Genomic DNA, 18,455 nt, shown 5'->3' on the forward strand with positions numbered 1-18,455 from the left:
ATCTATTTTTATTTTTGGTTACTCATGTTTACCAGAAATTGTAGTTTCTTCTCAGTTTTAGAAGCATGTCAAGTCCTCCTTGTTGATCTAGATAGTTTCAGTGGGTTGGAGGAGACAGAAAGATAAAATGGATATCTGCTGAACCTCTACTAAATGCATTAGGGCTAATTGTAGCTAGAAACAGAAACTGAAGAGGAAGCCTGACTTGAAACAGATGAATAGAAGGGAAGTACTGTGCCTTTTGTCTAAACTTAGATCATGCGCTGCAGCCGGAAGTATTCTGGAAATTTGATTTAATTCTGCAAGTTCTTCTGAGGAGCCAAAACTAAGTAAATTATTGGCTAATAGAAACAGTCCTGTTCTTCTTATGGTGCTTTCTCTAATTACAGGATCATATGCTAAGTTTGCCACAAGATCCCTGACTCATTTGGAAGAATAGGACAATTATCTCCAAAACACCAAAAATCTGTGAGGATGTTGTTTGTGGTACTTCATAAAACTTTAAATGTGGCAGGAAATTGCAGTGAAGGAATGAAAGGCTCTTACCACTAGAAAAATTGAGTTTGGTCCTAGATAATTGGACAACCCCTGCTAAAGGATTTTTGTGCAAGACTTGTAAAGTTGCAGCCAGATTTTCTTTTTCCTGAGTGCCAAAGGAGAACATCCATGGCCCTGTTTGCATTTGCAAGAGAGTGACATGTGGACCTGGAATTGAGTGTATTGCTCTTTGAAGAGAGATAATTGCTGAGCTCTCTGGAAATATATCATGTTCCTGCTGTATAAAGCTGTAGCTCCAAATTTAGGAGACAGTGAACAGGTTTTGGCATAGATGTTTAGATGCCTTATGACCATTAAAATGAGAGTTCTACTGTTGCTTTCTGTCCTGGGGGATCTTTTAAAATTAAGTTTCACAACATTTGTGAAAAACTGAGATTCTGTGAGGAGAATATCAAAGGCATAGTCAGAAAGAAATTCTTATTTTAAGCATTTGAGCTATTTAGATGAGGTGCAACAAAACAAAAACAACAACAAACAAACAAACAAAAAACCCAATAAAAATCCTCATCAGACAGTAAATGAAGACAATACTAAGGAGTATTCCATAGCTACTATAAGGAGCATAGAAATATGGTATGTGATGTGATGCTACAATTTAATCATGTTTCATAAACAACATGTACAAGAATGACAAAACTGTACTGACAGCATTAATTCAAGGCTTTTCCAGGTCATGTTTCATTTTGCAGCTTATCTGCTTTCTAGGTAGATAATTTGAATTGGCACATAACAATAAGATTTTTTTTTCTGAGAGTGAATATCTGCAGAGAGAAGGTTAACTTCTTCAAACTTTCTATTACTGCAGCCCCTCACATACAATTTCTTCTGCAAGAAGGCTTCTGGGAAGTTCAAAAGAGTGAATTTCCCAGCTCTTGCATCCCATGAAAGATGGGAGTTGCTGAAAAGCAGCTTCTCAGGGAGCACTTTCTTCATTTTCTTTAAACCTAAGGCCATTTGGTCTCTCTCTAATCAGGAGTGACTGAAATTCCTCCTGCAGCCAGCAGCAACCTGACGCTCAGACAGGAAGTCAAGTGGGTGTCTGGTCCAAACTTAGCTCAGGGGACAAGGCATCCCAATGCCTGGCCAGTTACCAGCTGCTTTCTGCTGACAGAACTGCATGACTGTAGTGACAGCCCATATTTTTTCTACTTCTCTTTAGTCTCAGTTTATTTCAGTTTGTTACACAGCTGAAGTTTCTTTGCATGTTGAGGAAGTGGAAAAAAAACTTCTTCTGATGAAGTGCTTGCTAATATTTGCATTATTGCTAAAAAGAGAATGAAAACAGTCCTCTGTTGTTATTAAAATATATGAATAATAAAGGAAAATGTTAAAGTCTCAGCAGTTTTATGACCCTCTGGAGACAGATCAGCATTATTATGCAATATGCAAATAAACTTACATCTTCCAGTACTATCTTACATATTTTATATATATATCAATATAATCCAGAAATAAATTCTTGTGTTGGTCTTAATGTCAGAAAGTAGTTTCTACTGGTTGCTCAGAACCTAAAGCAATAAAAAATCTTTTCATATGGCTGTGATAGTAAGAAGAACTTTGTATTTCTGTAACATTTTCTTCATATGATCTCAAAGTCCTTTATAAATAATGATGTTTCCTGATACCCTGGTAATATAGTTTGTTTTCTTTTTATTTACTTGTTTTAAGGTTTCATGAAGCAGACAGAGAGGAATGACTGTGCTCCTAATTAGGCACTCTGAAATTTTCCCCTTCATAAAACCCACAGCTGAAGTGCAACCTGCAGATCCCCCATGTGCCTGTCTCTGTGCCCCAGTGGGAGGATTTTTGCAGGTGCCTATCAGCAGAGGCAATATTGCATAGGCTCTGCCCTCTTCTTTTCCAGTACTGATTTATTCACTGGCCTGCTGCAGGATGCTATTTTGAAGCATATCTGAAAATTATGTGAGGTTTGCAGACAAGTAGTTTATCCCTCCAGTAATGATTTCATTTGGCACTATTGACAGTCACACCAAAGGCCCTTGCAGGCAAAATAAAGCACTTCTTTCATCTTTCTAGTTAGATAAATCATTCCTGCGGAATCTCTTGTTATTTAAAAAATCCAGCTTACAATACTGTGCTTGTTCAGGGTATAGTAAACAATAAATAGCTGCAGTTCCTGTGCACGTATTTTTCTTCATGCTTGTCTCTGTGCTGCCCATCCCACCATTATGCCCACTGAATATTTAGCTATATCGTGCCTAGAGAAGCCTGGAAAAGTGAGGCAGGTTTCTTGGAAGTGCAACCATTTTTCCTCCCTGGAACGCGGCTGCTGCTGACAGGAGCTTTCGCCAGCATGTTCTCCTTTAATCTACTGCAGGTATCACGGGTAGCCATGGCTACAGGAGCAGCTCTCAGAGTGAGACACAGCAGCTCCCCTCAGACACCAGTGAGCCTGCTTATACCTGGTTATACGTGTGGAGGGCACGCAGAAGTCTCCTCCTGACAAACTCTGGGTCAAGGGGCTGAAGAGAACTTCCATGCTGTGGGCATTTGAAGCCAAAACAGTTCCCTCAGCCTTCTGTGCTGGGGCAAGCTTGTCTTCTTGTGCCACTTGCCCCTTATTCCTCGGCCGAGGTGGCCACAGGGGGACACACTCAGGGAGTAGGAAGATAAGGAGTGTAAGGGAAGGGGAGTGCATGGCAGAGGACTGCTTATGACCAGCGCCTTCAGCGTGAGTGCGCCAGTGCAGCACTTCCCAGCTGCAGCGGGATCCCACACCCACAGCCTGGGCGTGCATCTGCTGGCAGTGAGGCTCGAGCAGTGGGGCTGTGGAAAAGGCATTTAGTGCTGAGGCGGTGGTATCTGCATTACACACATTTCTGGGCTTTTGGTTGCCACGGGCTCCTCCCCGGATTCTCGTTCTCTGGAGTGAAGAGCCTGTGATGCTCACCAGATCTGACCTGTTCCGAACTGAAACACAGAGGTACAGCCACAGTGACGTGGCCATGCTGCCCCTAGGCCAACCCACAGAAGTGTAACCTCAGTGCTACATAAACTTTATTTGTGACAACGTCCTTCTCTCTTTGAAATTCCTTTTATTAAAAAAGCAACTGATAGTGCCCTGGTAGGCAAGCAGTTGGTTGTACAGCACTTGGACAGTTATTAAAGGCTGCAGATTGTGTGCTAAGTATAATTACTATTTCACAGCTATATAGATATATATATTTTTCATTAGTGGTGTTAATCAGTATTAACCTGCTGTCCATTAGAGTATTATTAAAACATTAGAGTGCACAACTGATTGCCTCCATCAGTACTTAAAAACGTGTTTATGCCAAAGCTAAAAAATTAAATAGTGCAGTAAATAGTCCTGTGTTTTAGAAGAGGTGCCAATGGGCCTGTTCATTATAATTTGCTATAATTTGCTACTGATACTTTAAAAAAGTATGTATTGAAATTTCAGCCCCATTAATTTGTCTATGCATGCAAGCTTGCGTGCATTGGTATGATAGTAACATTTGTAAAACTGTCAAATAATATTACATATTAAAAAAAAAAAACAAAACAAACATTTTCTCAAAGGAAATGCTAACTTCAAAGTACACTACATCATTTTGGTTTCCAGTCCTGTTTTTCCCTGGGTACTTATGTTGAATAATATATGATTTTTCATTACCAGCTATCCAGTAGGGATTAAAAAATACACTACACATGTAAGTTAATGTGGCTGTTTGGAAACTTGGCTATTACCTTCTCTTTTACATTTTACTTCTTAATTTTGATTGAGTAATATTTAATTTATTATGAGCTACATAAAAATCTATTTGTGTGGGTCTAAATCTTGATCTCTTAAGTATTCAGGCGTCATGAGTCAATTCTTTATTATTTTATTGATATATAAAGTGTCTGTGGAAAGGTCAAATGAACAATGCCCTTGTGATTAAAAGTAGTGGAGATTACATATAAAAAGTTGCTCCATAAGTATAAACTTCTGTGTATCTGGATTCATGCAGCCTGATATTTATTAATCTTTCAGCTATATTCAATTTATATGTGCATAGTGTGTGAAAGAGAGAGGAGAAGGTGTATGTATACAATAACAGTTATACACACATGTGACTGACAACACTTATGTAAGTAAATTTATCAGTCAGAATGCTGGTTTAACAGGCGGTTTTATTTTTTAAATTGGTTTTTTATAACTATTGTATATATATAGTTTTTAATATAATAAAGTATTATTGATAATCACTGTTTTTTTAAGCTTAGAAAAGACTACATTTAAAGGAAAACTACTCAGTGAAATTATGCAAACACAAATTCAAATCAAATCTTCTTCTATCAAAACTTGATTTGATGTTTGCTCTTTTCCATGTCTTTCTTCTCTGTCCTGAGGACAGGTCATATCAGAAAATGTGCTAAAGCCGTAGTGAAAAAAAAGTAAAAGTGATTACTACTTTTATGCTTTCAAGTGCTTAACTTCCACAACTAAGCTGTGTGTCTTTAAACAGAAGTTACTATAATGATGTTTCTAGGATTCCAAAGAGGAAAAAGCCCACTTACTTTATGCACTCACTTTATGCAATGGCAACCCTTCCCCCTGTTATTCATTACCACAGGATCTGGGCCCTGTGTTTCCACGCTGCAACCCAGAGACACTATAGCCCATGATGTGACACAGCCTTCTGGGGTCCCAGGGGAGAGCAGCAGCTCCCGGGCTGGGCTCTGTGCCTGCTACTCAGGCACCTCCCAGGCTGCGTCCCAACAGCGGCTGTTGGCTGTTGTTGGTGCTTTCCTCCCAGTAGCAAATCTTGTCAACATGAAATCATCATGGTCATGTTTTAAATGAGATTGGAAATTACAGCAGCAAGGCTGTGTTTTACACCTGTGACTGGTCCTCAGCAGGAGGAAAGCTTGTCATGGCCAATTCTGATTTCTTGATAGGATTATGCCAACTTCCTCTCTCAAGAATTTAGAAATTTACACCTGTGACTTGCTTTGGCTGATAGAGATACTCAGTGTCATTGCGGTCTGGTGGCGTCATCTGGAAATTGAATGCCTTTTTTTTCCTAAAACTTTATTCACAGTATTTAATTGTATGTTGATTTGGTGACTGCCTAGGTAGTCTCTAAATCCTGTCCCAGGCTGTGAAACTAACATGCAGAATGTGTGTATACTGGCCATATGTGCATGTGTGTCAGCAGCTGCTTGCTGTCAGATTTGTCACAAATCCCGACACACAGGTGGCATTCAAAGAAAACTGTTCTATTCAAGAATCTGCTCAGATTTTGAAGCAACTAAGTCAACAGGACCTCTTTGCAGCAGGCCCTAGTCTTTGCACATGCAACATAAAAAAATTGTGAGTTTAAACTCCCCTGAGTTAATTTAAAATATGGAAATTTTGTCATAATTACACGGAGACATATCTTGGTCGCCTGTTTTGGTTCAGCCAATAAACAGTTACAAAATAATCTACAAAAAAACAGTCACAAAATAATCAAAGGGAGAGGTTTTGCAAAAAAAACATGAAAAAATTTGTTTTGGAAAAACTGACACGTGGTTCCTAAAACACTATACACTCCCTGGAACTTGAGTGTCCCTGACTGAAGACTGACATTCTTCTTGGTTCTTCACAGTTGAAGAACAACCTTTTCAGGCTGCACTGCTGGGGTTTCTGACACCATAACCACATTACCATGGCCTTTCTGTGGACCAGACATCCTAGAGCTCCAAAACCTGACCTGGCATGTCTCACGATATTTGGTCTGAACTGACAGGGAAATTCCAGGGATGGGACATCTGGGGATCATTGCCACATCCACAGCAAATGCAAGAGATTATTCTGTGTCATTTTTCCTGGCCTGATCCTAGCTTGGCCTACCCTCCATGCCCAGTCAGCTGGAGGCCAAGGCTCCTCTGCAGTTCTGTGTGGGAGCCTTGCCAGCTTTGGAGATGTTCCTGTCTCTAATGCCATGCTGAGTCCCACTTCAGGCTTTTGGTATCAACTTCAGTGGCACCGCCTCCATTAACAGCATGGACAGGTTTGGCCAAGTACCTGAAAGGTTGGTGCACATTACATAGCGTGATTCAGACAACATTACAGCTGTATATTATCTGAAGGGAGGGGGTTGGTAACGTGTGATATTACCCCCAGAGTACTCTAAGAAACTACAAAATCATTATTCAAGCATTCAGGCTTCCCTGTCACCAAAGTATCTGTATCGTTTCACGCATGAAATAACACATTAAGATGTTATTAGTGGATATGACAATCTATCCTGCTTTCCTCCAGGGACTAGATAATGGCTTATGGATATATTAAAACTTTTGATTTTGGCATCTGTTATAACACGATGGATGTGTGGCACGCAACAATGTGGTTTTGCTTGCTAAGTTGTTGCAGATAAAATGAGAAATAAATCCACATACTATGTGTCTATTTGGAGATCTCATCTCTGCTCTGACCATGTTCTTTGTTCTCTAGGCAGCAGTGGTTTAAGTATAAGCATGCATGAAGCTACTGCTTTTTTTTTTTGTTGGGTTTTTTTTAGTAATTGCAGAGATGCTTACATTTGTTCAGGTAAGGGAACAGATGGGAATGCACTAATTCTGAGACTCCCATCAGGCAACAACAATCTTGTAGACAAACTATCTAATGATATGTCCATGATGGTGTAGAAATTACTAGACAGATGCATTATTTGGTACTGATGCTGCATCCCAGAGCTCTCATTATGAAAAGCTAATGTACCATTTTTAAATAAGAAAGTTAGATCAAGGTTCTGTTGATTTGATGTCATGCAGAGACCTGACAAATTCCTCTGTATAATTTCTTTCTCTTCACTTTACTCTGTGCAACTTTGTCATTTTGGGCTTCCTCTTACACAAGGCTGATTTATGTTGAATTTCTATGTTCCCTGAAATACTATGTAAAGGGAAGCAAGTAAGTAACTAGCAAGTAAAATCTTCATATTAACCTATGCACCTGCATTTCAGGTGGATTTTGATGATAAGCCTGACTCCTTGTTCTTCAAAGATGGGCAGCGAAGAATTGACTTTGTTTTGGTGTATGAAGATGAAAGTAAAAAAATGACTCATAAGAGGAGTGATCGTAAAAAGCAAAAGGTAAGTTATTTTTCATATATTTGGTGTTAGAGCTGTGGGTAGAAAGGACAGTGCCCTCACCCAGAACAGCAATTGCTTTGACTTATCCTCAGAGTACTCTTGGGAGATGGGAGACTGAAGCCCATCAAACTAAGCAGAGAACAGGGCTTGAGCTGCTAGATTGCTGTGTAGATGGGCAGAGCACTGCACAATGTGTCTGTCAGTGTGTGCTTGGTGACCTCAGAGCATCCTCCTGGGAGGCCACCCTTCAGAAGATGTGAGAAGGAAATTGACGGTGTCAGGTTAGAGTTTGACACCAAGATCTTCACACTGGGAAAATTTTCTGTACCTACAGTGATTCAATTAGGCCCCTAATGGACTCTGATAATAAAATCAGAGTATTCATAGGAACCCAAAGGAACTGGCTGACCAGTTGCTCCAGTTCACAGTAACAGAGCTGCTGACATTCTTCTGACTTCTGATAATGCAGCTAAGTTGTTTAAGGAAAATAACTGTACATCTGCCACCAGAATTTCTCCCTGTACAATTCTTTCCCTTGGCACTTCAGCAGCTTTACCTTTGCAAGAGACCTTGCAAAGTTTCTGACTCAAGCCAGTGATTTCTTGATGCTCCTTAGCATCCACAGCTCCATAGCTCCTTAGCACAATAATAGATTACCTATTATTCTTTAATCATTTCACCATTATTCTTTGATCAGTTCCATCAGAGGACTATGTTCATTATGGCACACAGGGTCACAAAAACAAACTCAGCCATGCCACTGAACTGTCTGAGAAATAAGCATGCCTGAGATTGTTCCCTTGGCATCTGCACTCCCCCACCCACCCACATCCTCCTCTGATTTAGTAATAATCCATGTTCCATCAGCAGTCTCTGATAGAGACAGGCAGGGACAAAGATATCACTTAAAGCAGCTCATATACAAATAATAATTAGCAGTTAGGAAATAGAAGAGTAGGAGTAAAAAGGCCCATAGCTAAGTTGGTTGGTACTCATTACACAGTGTTGTTGTTGGCATTAACAGGACAGCCATAAGGAATGTCGTTAGTAGGGTTTGAGGGAGTCCTGCCGTGGGTGGATGTTGTATTACACATGATCATAGGATCAGCAATATAAATTAATTGAAAGAGGTAATTAGACAAAAAAGCTGCCCCTTTGGAAATAATTGTTTTTATCAATTAGCATTTTACATTTATGTTTGTAATACTTGGCCATTGCCCAAATATATTAAAAATATAATGAGCATCTTTTCTAAGCCGTGATGGAAATTAAATGTGAGCAGTGGAGTAGTATTTTCAGTGCAGCATTAATGTTAAGACATTAGCCAGAATGAAACCATTAATAATTAGACCAGGAGATTGTGGGTAGGTGCTGGCATAAAAACTTTACTTTCCAAGGTCTTAGTTCCACAAAGACCTGCAGCCACGTTGACTCTGTGGTGTGCTGAGGAAGAGGAAGCAATCTACCTACACGCAACACATGTGAGGACAAGACCATATCAGACAAGTGACCAGATAAAGGGAAGACTGAGCGGCTGGGGAACAGTTCTGTGGAAGAGGCCCCGGTGGTTTTTGTGGAGAGCAAGCTGAACAAGAGCCAGCTGTGCAGCCTGACAGCAAAGTGGCCAACAAAACCTGTATGGACAGAAGTACAGCCAGGAGAGTGACACACGAGCCTAGGGTGACTGGGATGTGTCAGAATGAAGCCAAAACCAGTATTTCCATGCATAAGTAGAAGCTGAAGAAACAGAGGGACTGTACATGTATACCTTATATCTGAGATTGAAATTAAGATGCCCAAGATATGCTCATATTTCATCAATGTTGGCATAAAACCTACTTGATAGCTTGTCTTTACTGACATTGTTGTTTATTTGGCTGCAATTTTTTCTGAGACAAATTACTTCCACCCTTGTGATGAAATGCAACCAAAATAAGGAGCATTGCCATGTACAATCAGTTTTAAATACTGCATACATCACTGTCTAATCAATGATGAACTGAAAATGCCAAATTTTATAAGTAGTGTCTTGTGTAATTCAGGGTGCTTTAAGCATGGATAAGTTCCTTCCACATGCTACTCATCCTTTGACTTCCCTGACAGTTTTATAGAGCTATTATCCAGAGCTTTATTGTGCACAGAATTTGGAAACTCCAGCTTATTGAAGTATAGAAGATTCAGTGAAGTCTGTTCTCGTAGGGTGACATCCTCAAGTCACTGGAGTCAGGAGCAAGTTTTCCACTGGTTATGTGCAATGTTACCAGTCTGTGAAATCTAGAGATTTGTCACTGGGAAAAAATCTGTCTGGCACACACAGCACCCCACTCAATTGCATGATATGGAAGTCACTTCAGAATTCAACTTATTAGTGGACATCTGCAGCTTCCTGAAGTGAAATGTTTTGTGTGCTGCAGTTTTGTGTGCTGTATTTTTAATGATAAATTATGAATGTGGAGGAGTCCCCAGATTCTTACTGAGTTTAGACAGAAGGATTTTAAAATCGTGCCACAATCTAGGTATCCAATTTACCGGATTCAGAGAAACAGGGCATAAATCCACATGTTCTTCTGCAGCAAGAGAAGACTCAGATCCTGGGAGTATCACTGTATTGGATTTGAATGGCTTTCTGTTCTTTTCCTGAATAATTGGATAAATGTAATGGAATGGTCCAGCATTAGCTTATAGTAGTAAGCAATATTTAGGGAAAATAGCTCAGAGGACAGCAGGAAATAAAACATGGGTGTAATGTGATAGAAGGAAAAAAAATGGGATTCTGAAACTCTTGGAGATCCACAGGGCTTCTCTTATTTTCACATGTTTCTGAAATCTGGTTTAGAGTAGGCAAACTAATGAAATGACAACCTCAGGGAAGTATCAAACATAATTTATAGATCCAAAAGCTAGTAGGTAAGTTTCAAATATGCAGCTCAGTTCAAACTCCAAACTTTTTAAAATTGGTATACAATTAATTTTGTAAGCACTAGCAAAAATGAGACTGCCAGGAGAAGATTCCAGAAACTGTACCTTGCAAGCAATTGAAATTCTTGCTCAAAGCATATCTTTTAAATCTACAATTTATGTACCCTATTTGTCAGGATAGCTTACCATCAGAATAGAATTTAAATATCGCCAGTCTCTTTAGGAATGCTCCCAAATACCAGTTTCATCTGTTGAGGTCCTCAAGGAACTCACTGTTGAAAGTCAAAGGATCAGGGCCAGAAAGGTAAATTCAAGATAAATCAATGCAGAATGTCATTTTAGTCCATCTATTTCCCCCCAACAGAAATAAACAGAAAGACTGCCAGTAATTTAAATTGGAATATGGGCAAAACCTTCATTTCCAGCCATGAAGGAATTTGTGCTTCTCAGAAATAGATGGATTTTTTTTTTTTAATTGAATGAAACTATCACTCATGGGGAATATTACACACATCTCGTTGGGGTTTTTTAAGTACAGTGTTACTGAGAACTTCAGCAGAGCTGGAGAACTTTGTTTTCATAAGCAAACGATGAACAGTTCCTGCCTCTATACTTGTCTAGTTCAGATAACCAACAACAATACAACCATAAAAAGAAAAACCATGACCAAAAATAAGCTTGGGTAACATTTCAAACAAGAATTATACTTATCCCACTGCTTAGCATGTGTTATACCTGCAGTGAGAGAACAGCACTGGGTTTACAGGTAAAAGGGTATCTCTGTGCCATTTTATGCAGTGATTTGAGGCAGGAGAGAATGACAGGTTCTGAGTGCCTGTGGTGTGCTCAGCCAACCTACTCAGGAAGTCTGATAAGTATGGAAGGGACCTTCAGCACTGGGAGGAGGGCAGCCACACCTGCCTTCATTTCAGCTGAATGGTTTGGTTTTGAAGCAGAAACTCACTGAAATAAAACCTCTGTTCTTGAGGCAACCACAAACCCAAATTTTACTACTTTGGAAGGATGACAGAAGAATATGAAGACAGATAGAAGGAGGGAGTTACTCTGCAGTTACTACATACATTTGTAAGACAGAAATGGGTCTTTTCAAACAGGGTGACAGGAAGCTGTTGTTGAGGCCAGGGCTAGACTGCAGTATTACCCAGTTCTGTGTGGTCGTGGATCAGGTTGCAAAAAACCATGAAGCTGGCTTAAAATCAAAGGGTATATCAGAAAATATGTATTTAGAGTCTTTGGGTTTGCATTTTTGGGGGCTTATTCTCTATAGTATGTCCTGCTTCACATTTTTATGATTGTCTTCAAACATAAGGGAAAGAAGCTTACCAAGCAGAGCTTCTCAATCAATTAGTTTTCTGATGCTGAGAGCGGGGACTTTGAGGAAAGCTTCCAAACACCATCAAAGAAACCGTGAGGCAGCTAATATTGATACAATGATCCTCTTCACTCCCTTCAGCTGTTTTCCATAGGGGAGGCTTTGGGCCTCATGTACTTTCTCTTCTTGACTGTGATTTATCTGCCTGTCAGGTAAGGCAGAGGAGGCTATTCCAGCTCTTTTTTTTTTTAGGATTTTTCCCCTGAACCCACATGGATATTGTGGTAGGGAACTTTTCTCTTTGCACAAAAGAAACTTAGCAAAGATATGAGTTGGTGTCCTTCTGTCACTGTAATCAAAGCAAGTCTTCCCTACCATTTACAGCACACAGGGGGAAAAGTGCTACTGGTCTGCCACCAATTTCCAGACCCGCAATCTTGTTAATCTCCTCAACTTGGCAAGACAATCACCAGAAATTGAAAGCACCGTGGTGAAAAAGCAGCTCACAAGAGCTGATCCTTCCACATGTCTGTAATACTTGGCATTTACTTACATTCTGCTTTCATTTTCTTAAGACTGTGTATGATTATTCATCCTAGATGTCTGAGTCTATTGACTAGCCATTCAATCATCAAAACCTATGTCAGATTTAGATCAGCAGCATTACCATGATTACATTATTATTGCACATTAGCCTTGCAGGTAGCTGAGCAAAATGCCAGATACTAAAATAAACTTTGGATGGTCTCCACTTTCCAGCCTAATAAACTGTTATATCTATATACTGTATTCCCCAGTCAATGCAAAACCACTACAGACTCCTCTGGGAAAAGTCTAGCTCCTCCATAGATCATTATATGCATAATTCAATCATTTATATAAAATAGCAAAGCCCCTAATTAGCAAAGCCTCCCAGAGGCTTTGTTTCTCACAATTTGAATTTATGCATTATTAGAAACCTTAATATTGTCAACATTCATCTAAGATTTTGAGAGCAAAATTAATTTTGGGAACTCCTTGCCATAATCAATTATTAAAGGAATCTGATTAAAAGTTTTTAAAAAATAGCATTAGATTTCTACAAATGAGAATTTTTCTGCATTTGTTTTTATGCTATTTAGAAAGAAAATGAAACAGACATTTAGCCCCCTGCCTGTTTTATTTGATAGAACAAAGCAGAACTTGGGTTCAAATACTTGCATGACTGAGTAGTATTCACTTTAGAAACAACCACATGCATATGGAAGAAGCAAAGAGGTGGGATGAAATGGCAGAAGAGTTGCTACTAGAGTGACAAACTCCTGTGTGTTGTGTATTACATATATTAATGAACTGGTAAGAGAGTTGAGTTTTGATAAAACAAAAATTGCAGAGGAAATCATTATATAGTTTACTTAGAAGCCAAGGTGGCTGAAAACCTTTAACTTTAAGGAGACTGGAGAACACTATTATCTATGTAATAGTGAATATCTTGAAAATGCAAGAGAATATATTACTGCAAGAAAAACATTCATTCACATTTGTGATTTTAAGTTAGAGCTGTCAGTACAACAAAGATAATTAGACGTACACATCATAAATGTCTGTATTACACACACACATATATACAAGATAAAAATATAAACAGCATTATACTGTCACCAATAGCCAAGTGAATTACTGAGACATGGAGAGTGCTATCAACGTCTGGGTTTGTGGTTTTTTCCTGAAAAAAGCAAGGAAGAAAGAGAAAAGTGATAACTATTGATGAGAGGAAAAAAAAGCCAGATTGAAATATTTGGCTCTTCTTGTACCTAGCTTGAGTAGAAGGTGATATTCATTGAAAAAAAAAAAGACAGAAAACCCAAAACAGATAAGAAAAATACTCTTTCACAAAATATGAGGTTAGTCCATTGAGATCATTTCCACATGCAGCTGCTGCAGCTGAGAACTAACAAACTATAAATGGGGTAGGCTGTTCATATTGTTATTCAGTTCTATAATTATTAATTTCAAGACTTTCTAGAGTTTTGGAAAAATAGCATTTTCTTGTTTGGGGACTTATAACCATCTAAAATATTCAAGAACTGGATGAAACTTATTTTGTTATATAACTGACCTGTTCCTGTGGAACTTCTGAAGATTTTTACCCATTTGCTGAAGCATCTTTTTTCCCCTAGAGTGGGTGAGCCTTGAGTCTAGCCCCAAGGACCACTTTTCTACATACCTATCAATGTCCCAAAACTTTATCTAGAGGGTCATTAATTGACTCTGGTTGTTCACAGTAGCAACAGGTCTGGATCCCTGAACAGGTCTTAAGGCAGCTAGAATTGCTATAGAAAACAACATGACCAAAAGCACTGGGTCCTTCTTCTTTAGGTTCCTGTAGCGGGAGATGCCAATTCCTTTAAGCACTTATTAATCAGCAAAGAAATTGGCCAGTAGCATGAAAGGAATCTGGGAGTAAGAAACTAGTATCCCCAAGTCCCCTGAGAACCTCACTGCAGCCCTAGCCTAACCTGGTACAGGAATAAAGGTCTCAGTCCCCAGTGCATTAAGTTCATCTTGCAGCAAACTGCTCACTTAAGAGCCCCAGCCCCAGCTGCCTACAGGTGCCCCCCATTTCCCAGGCTGGTATTTTGACATGCAGTCTGTAGTTCAGGGAGAGCTGGCTACCCTTGACTCATATAAACAAACAAATCATTGAGAAACTACCCAGTTGGTGCAGATAGCTTTCAAATTTGGTTGCTTCACATGAAGTTTCAAAATTTCTTGTAAATCCCTTATGGAGTTGTACGTGTTGCATTTGAGGGGAAAGGGGATGTTTCCGTGTTTCTTGGGAGGAGGTCATTTTTATGGAGAAGCAGATTCAAGATTAGAAAGACATTTTGGGTTTTTTGTAACTCACTATCTGCCAAGTGCTGGTAACTATGAAATGAAATTAAAATGATCCAGTAAAAATTTGATTTTTACTGAGGAAAAACTTGTTGTGTCCTTCTGGGGACTTTAAATGCTCCTGGAATAGCACCACTGGCGCTACAAGTGCTACAGCTCTCAGCTTCTTCCTTTGGGGATGTAGTCCATGGACTGAAATATATTGGGATACTACAGTTTGAATCACTGTGTGAACTCGTATTGCTGTGAAAGCATGAAGTTACAGGTTTCTGGAAGGAAAGTGGGGTGGAAAGCATTTGAGATGAAGACTTTCTGAAGGAAGATTAATGTAGTTCACTTAGTGACTAAAGGTGAAAGAGATCAAAATTTCAGGAGTAGATTTAAAAATTTTCAAAATTTGAGTCACACTTCCCCTTTTTAATGTACCAGAAACTGAGAGGATAAATTCACCACAATAGCATTTGAGGGCAATATTGCATATCAGACAAAAAAACTGATCCAGATTAATTTGTAGGTAGGACTGTACGCATCACCACAGTAGCTATCAAGTGGGATAACATAATGATGGTTTTGGGAGGCAATTCCATTTTTCTATGCATACATATTTGTGAAATTTGGAACAGATGTTTTACAGTGTTCAATATCTTTTAACAGAGGAAGAGGCAAGTATATGAATCAAACCTGATAAACAATGGCTTGCAACTAGAAGCGACGAGGTCGGTGAGTGCTATTCTCTGTGTGAATGGCTGTTCTGAGAGCAGAGCTGCCCCTCTGGGATTAAGGAAACTGGATATATAAATTCACTGCAAGATTTCTCTCCCCTCAAGAAAAAAAGGCCTACCTTTCTTCTGTTAGCAGTGTCTTTGTGATCGGATGCATAATCTTTTTTAATTTATGTCTGCTCCTTCCTCTGCAAAATAAAAGATGGGAAGCTGGAAGATTACATCATGAAACTGGGAGATTACGTAGCTCATGTTTGCTCAGAGCTTGGAAGATAAAAATTACGGTCTGTACCCTGCAGAGAGGTACTTCCCATACTCTGGCTGTGTAGTACAGGTGGGATGCCAGTGTGTGTCTGGGGCAGAATGCCCCTGCCAGAAGAGCAGTGCAGGGCTCCTGCACATGACTCTGCTTCTCAAAAGGCTGTGATGTTGCCTGCAGGCAGTTCAAGAGCGCTGTGGCAATGCACACCAGCTGCAGAGCTGCTGGCTCTGGCAGTGAGGGTTACAGCCTCTCCAAATGCCTTCTCTTTCTTCCTACCCTGCAGGGCTGCTGTGCCCCATCTGTGTCTCCCTCTCCAGGACAATCATTTCCAGTCTAAATTTGTTGTTGTTTGGTAGTCTACAGTGAGCTTCAGAAATGGTCACTTTGCCCCTTCCTCCCAAATTAGACTCAGAATCTATGACATCAATGTATTTATTTATCTGCAGTGAGGGCTCCTGCTACATGTCCAAGAATGCAGTCTGGTTCTTCACATTCATAAGTAAATGCTTGCTGCCTGGAAGGCTGCTGTAGACTTGGTGTGATACTTACATGTTGCAGTCTTCAATACTTACATGTTGCAGTCTTCAATAATTCTGCTGTGATTATGACTGAAAAACATTTGGCACATTTCCCCAGGATAGATAGATATCTGACCAGTGCTCCTGAGCCAGTGAGCTTCATAAGGAATTTTCATGTGGCTGACACTCACTAATGCAGGGCAGTAGTAGGTCTACAGGTCACATGTAGACAGGAGGCAGGAGTGGCTGTCAGGGCTCCCGCTGCCTACTGCTGCTGGTTTGGAAATTCCACTGGGAGTAAATGTGCCACATGCTGTCTTTTTCAGCAGTTTTATCTAATTTCCCTTTCCCTCTCCCAATTCTCTCTAGGAAGCTTGGAATTCTTGTTGCCCAGGAGCACCATGAGTGCCTAGCCTGCTCCCATCACACTGGGGTTGTAAACTGAGCTGCCTGGGAGTTACTGTCAGCTCCAGAGCCGTGCCTGCCCTGTCAAACTACAAGTAAAAAGAGTCCTAATGACCCAGTATGGGCAAAATGTTACACTTAAATTTCTTTGTAAAATACTTTGCAGAGATGTACACATTAAGCATTAAGTGAACATTTAACTGCCTTTTCTTATATACCTTTATATGCCTTCATCTGCCTGAGTGTTTCTTCATGTCAACGCTTTTACAGAAGCCAGTGATATATTCGCTGGGATGGACAATGAATGCAACTTTGACTAGGTCACCTATGAACTGTAAAGAGACAGAAAATTCTAGATAGTTCAAGAATTGTTAAGATGAGAAGTTGTTTGCTTACATCCTTTTTTTCAATATTCTTTTATCTCAGGTTTTGGATGGGAAACTTATTTTTGTGAAAGTGCACGCACCTTGGGAAGTGCTGTGCACGTACGCCGAGGTTATGCACATCAAAATGCCCCTGCAGCACAATGACCTGAAGACCCGAGCCTCAGCTTTCAACTGGTTCAGTAGACTCTTCAGGGTGGACAAAAATATCATCAAACCTGAGCAAGAGTTTTTCACTGCCCCTTTTCAAAAGGAACATTTGTCCAACTTCTATATCCAAGACAAAGACACATTTTTCAATCCTGCAACTAGAAGCCGAATTGTAAGTCCATGGAGTATTTCTAGCATTTACCCATAAAAAGAAGCTATTCCTTTTATCAAATCAGTGTAATTGCCTTCATTAAAGCATCCTAAAAAATTAAAAATGTTTGAGATCCAATAGTCCTGTGTTATTTATGAAATAGTCTGGGCAATCCAGAAGGAAAACTTTACTTACATTTATCCTATTTCTCTTCCACCTGAATTTAAAGGAGGGATTTTAATGGTTTGTACACCCTGTGCAAATTAATTTTGTCTACACTGCTTACTCTTTTTTGATTGTATTCTGAGACAGGTATAGCTGTATATGATTTCTTTCAGGTTGCAAGGACACAAAAATATTTTTTTAAATTTCAGGTTCATTTTATCCTGTCCCGTGTGGAATATGCAACAAAAAATAATGTGAAAAAGTTTGGCATTAACAAATTACTGGACACTGGAATCTACAAAGCAGCATTTCCCCTACATGATGTAAGTCCGGTGCTTGTAACTAAAAAGTGCTTTGAAATAGAGGTCTGAACCATATCTAGATATATATATCCTCTAGGTATATCAAAGGACAGAAGCACTATTCATTGCCTTTTTCCTGGACTGATATTATATCTACATAGAAGAATAGGATGTGGTTTTGCTAAAGATTTTCTTCCAAAGCACTGTTGGTTAAAAATGTATTTCTATAGATGAAAAACAATATATTTCACTTGAGAGTTCTTAAACTTGTATTTTCTGGGAGAGGTATTTCAGTGAAGTACCTGGACTGAGAAATAGTTTCTATGATACACTGCATTATCAGTCCTAAATCAATGTTTCGTTAGCATGCAATTTTCCAATATTAAAATTCCTATCAACATTGTTGATAAAGATGTAGACTACGAATCTCATTTTAGGATGTGTGAAAGTCTTGCACAGTGAGGAAACAGTCCCTTGGTTCCCAAACATTGCAGCATACATGCATGAGACTCTGGTTTCTACAGGAAGACTCTGCCCAGCCAGTCCAATGCCTCACAGGTGTTGTCAGAATCTTGCAGAAAAAAAGCTTCACTGGTTTCAATTCAATTTCACCTCACAATAATAACA

At 39.5% G+C, this 18,455-nt stretch overlaps 1 protein-coding gene across 4 annotated transcripts in view; it reads left to right on the plus strand.

The window, feature by feature from the left end:
* Positions 1-18,455, plus strand: part of ANO6 (anoctamin 6) — a 79,423-nt gene that overhangs the window by 36,251 nt on the left and 24,717 nt on the right. For 3 of the 4 annotated variants that reach the window (XM_068190052.1, XM_068190053.1, XM_068190051.1), the window contains 4 exons: positions 7,516-7,644; positions 15,425-15,490; positions 17,104-17,382; positions 17,736-17,849. In XM_068190052.1, the coding sequence (XP_068046153.1) occupies positions 7,609-7,644; positions 15,425-15,490; positions 17,104-17,382; positions 17,736-17,849 (495 nt within the window). In that variant the 5' untranslated portion in view covers positions 7,516-7,608. The remainder of the gene's footprint in view (positions 1-7,515; positions 7,645-15,424; positions 15,491-17,103; positions 17,383-17,735; positions 17,850-18,455) is intronic. The other variant, XM_068190050.1, reaches the window with a different exon arrangement.

The sequence above is a fragment of the Anomalospiza imberbis genome, chromosome 5 (genome assembly GCF_031753505.1).
Source record: "Anomalospiza imberbis isolate Cuckoo-Finch-1a 21T00152 chromosome 5, ASM3175350v1, whole genome shotgun sequence".
Taxonomy (NCBI): Eukaryota; Metazoa; Chordata; class Aves; order Passeriformes; family Viduidae; genus Anomalospiza; species Anomalospiza imberbis.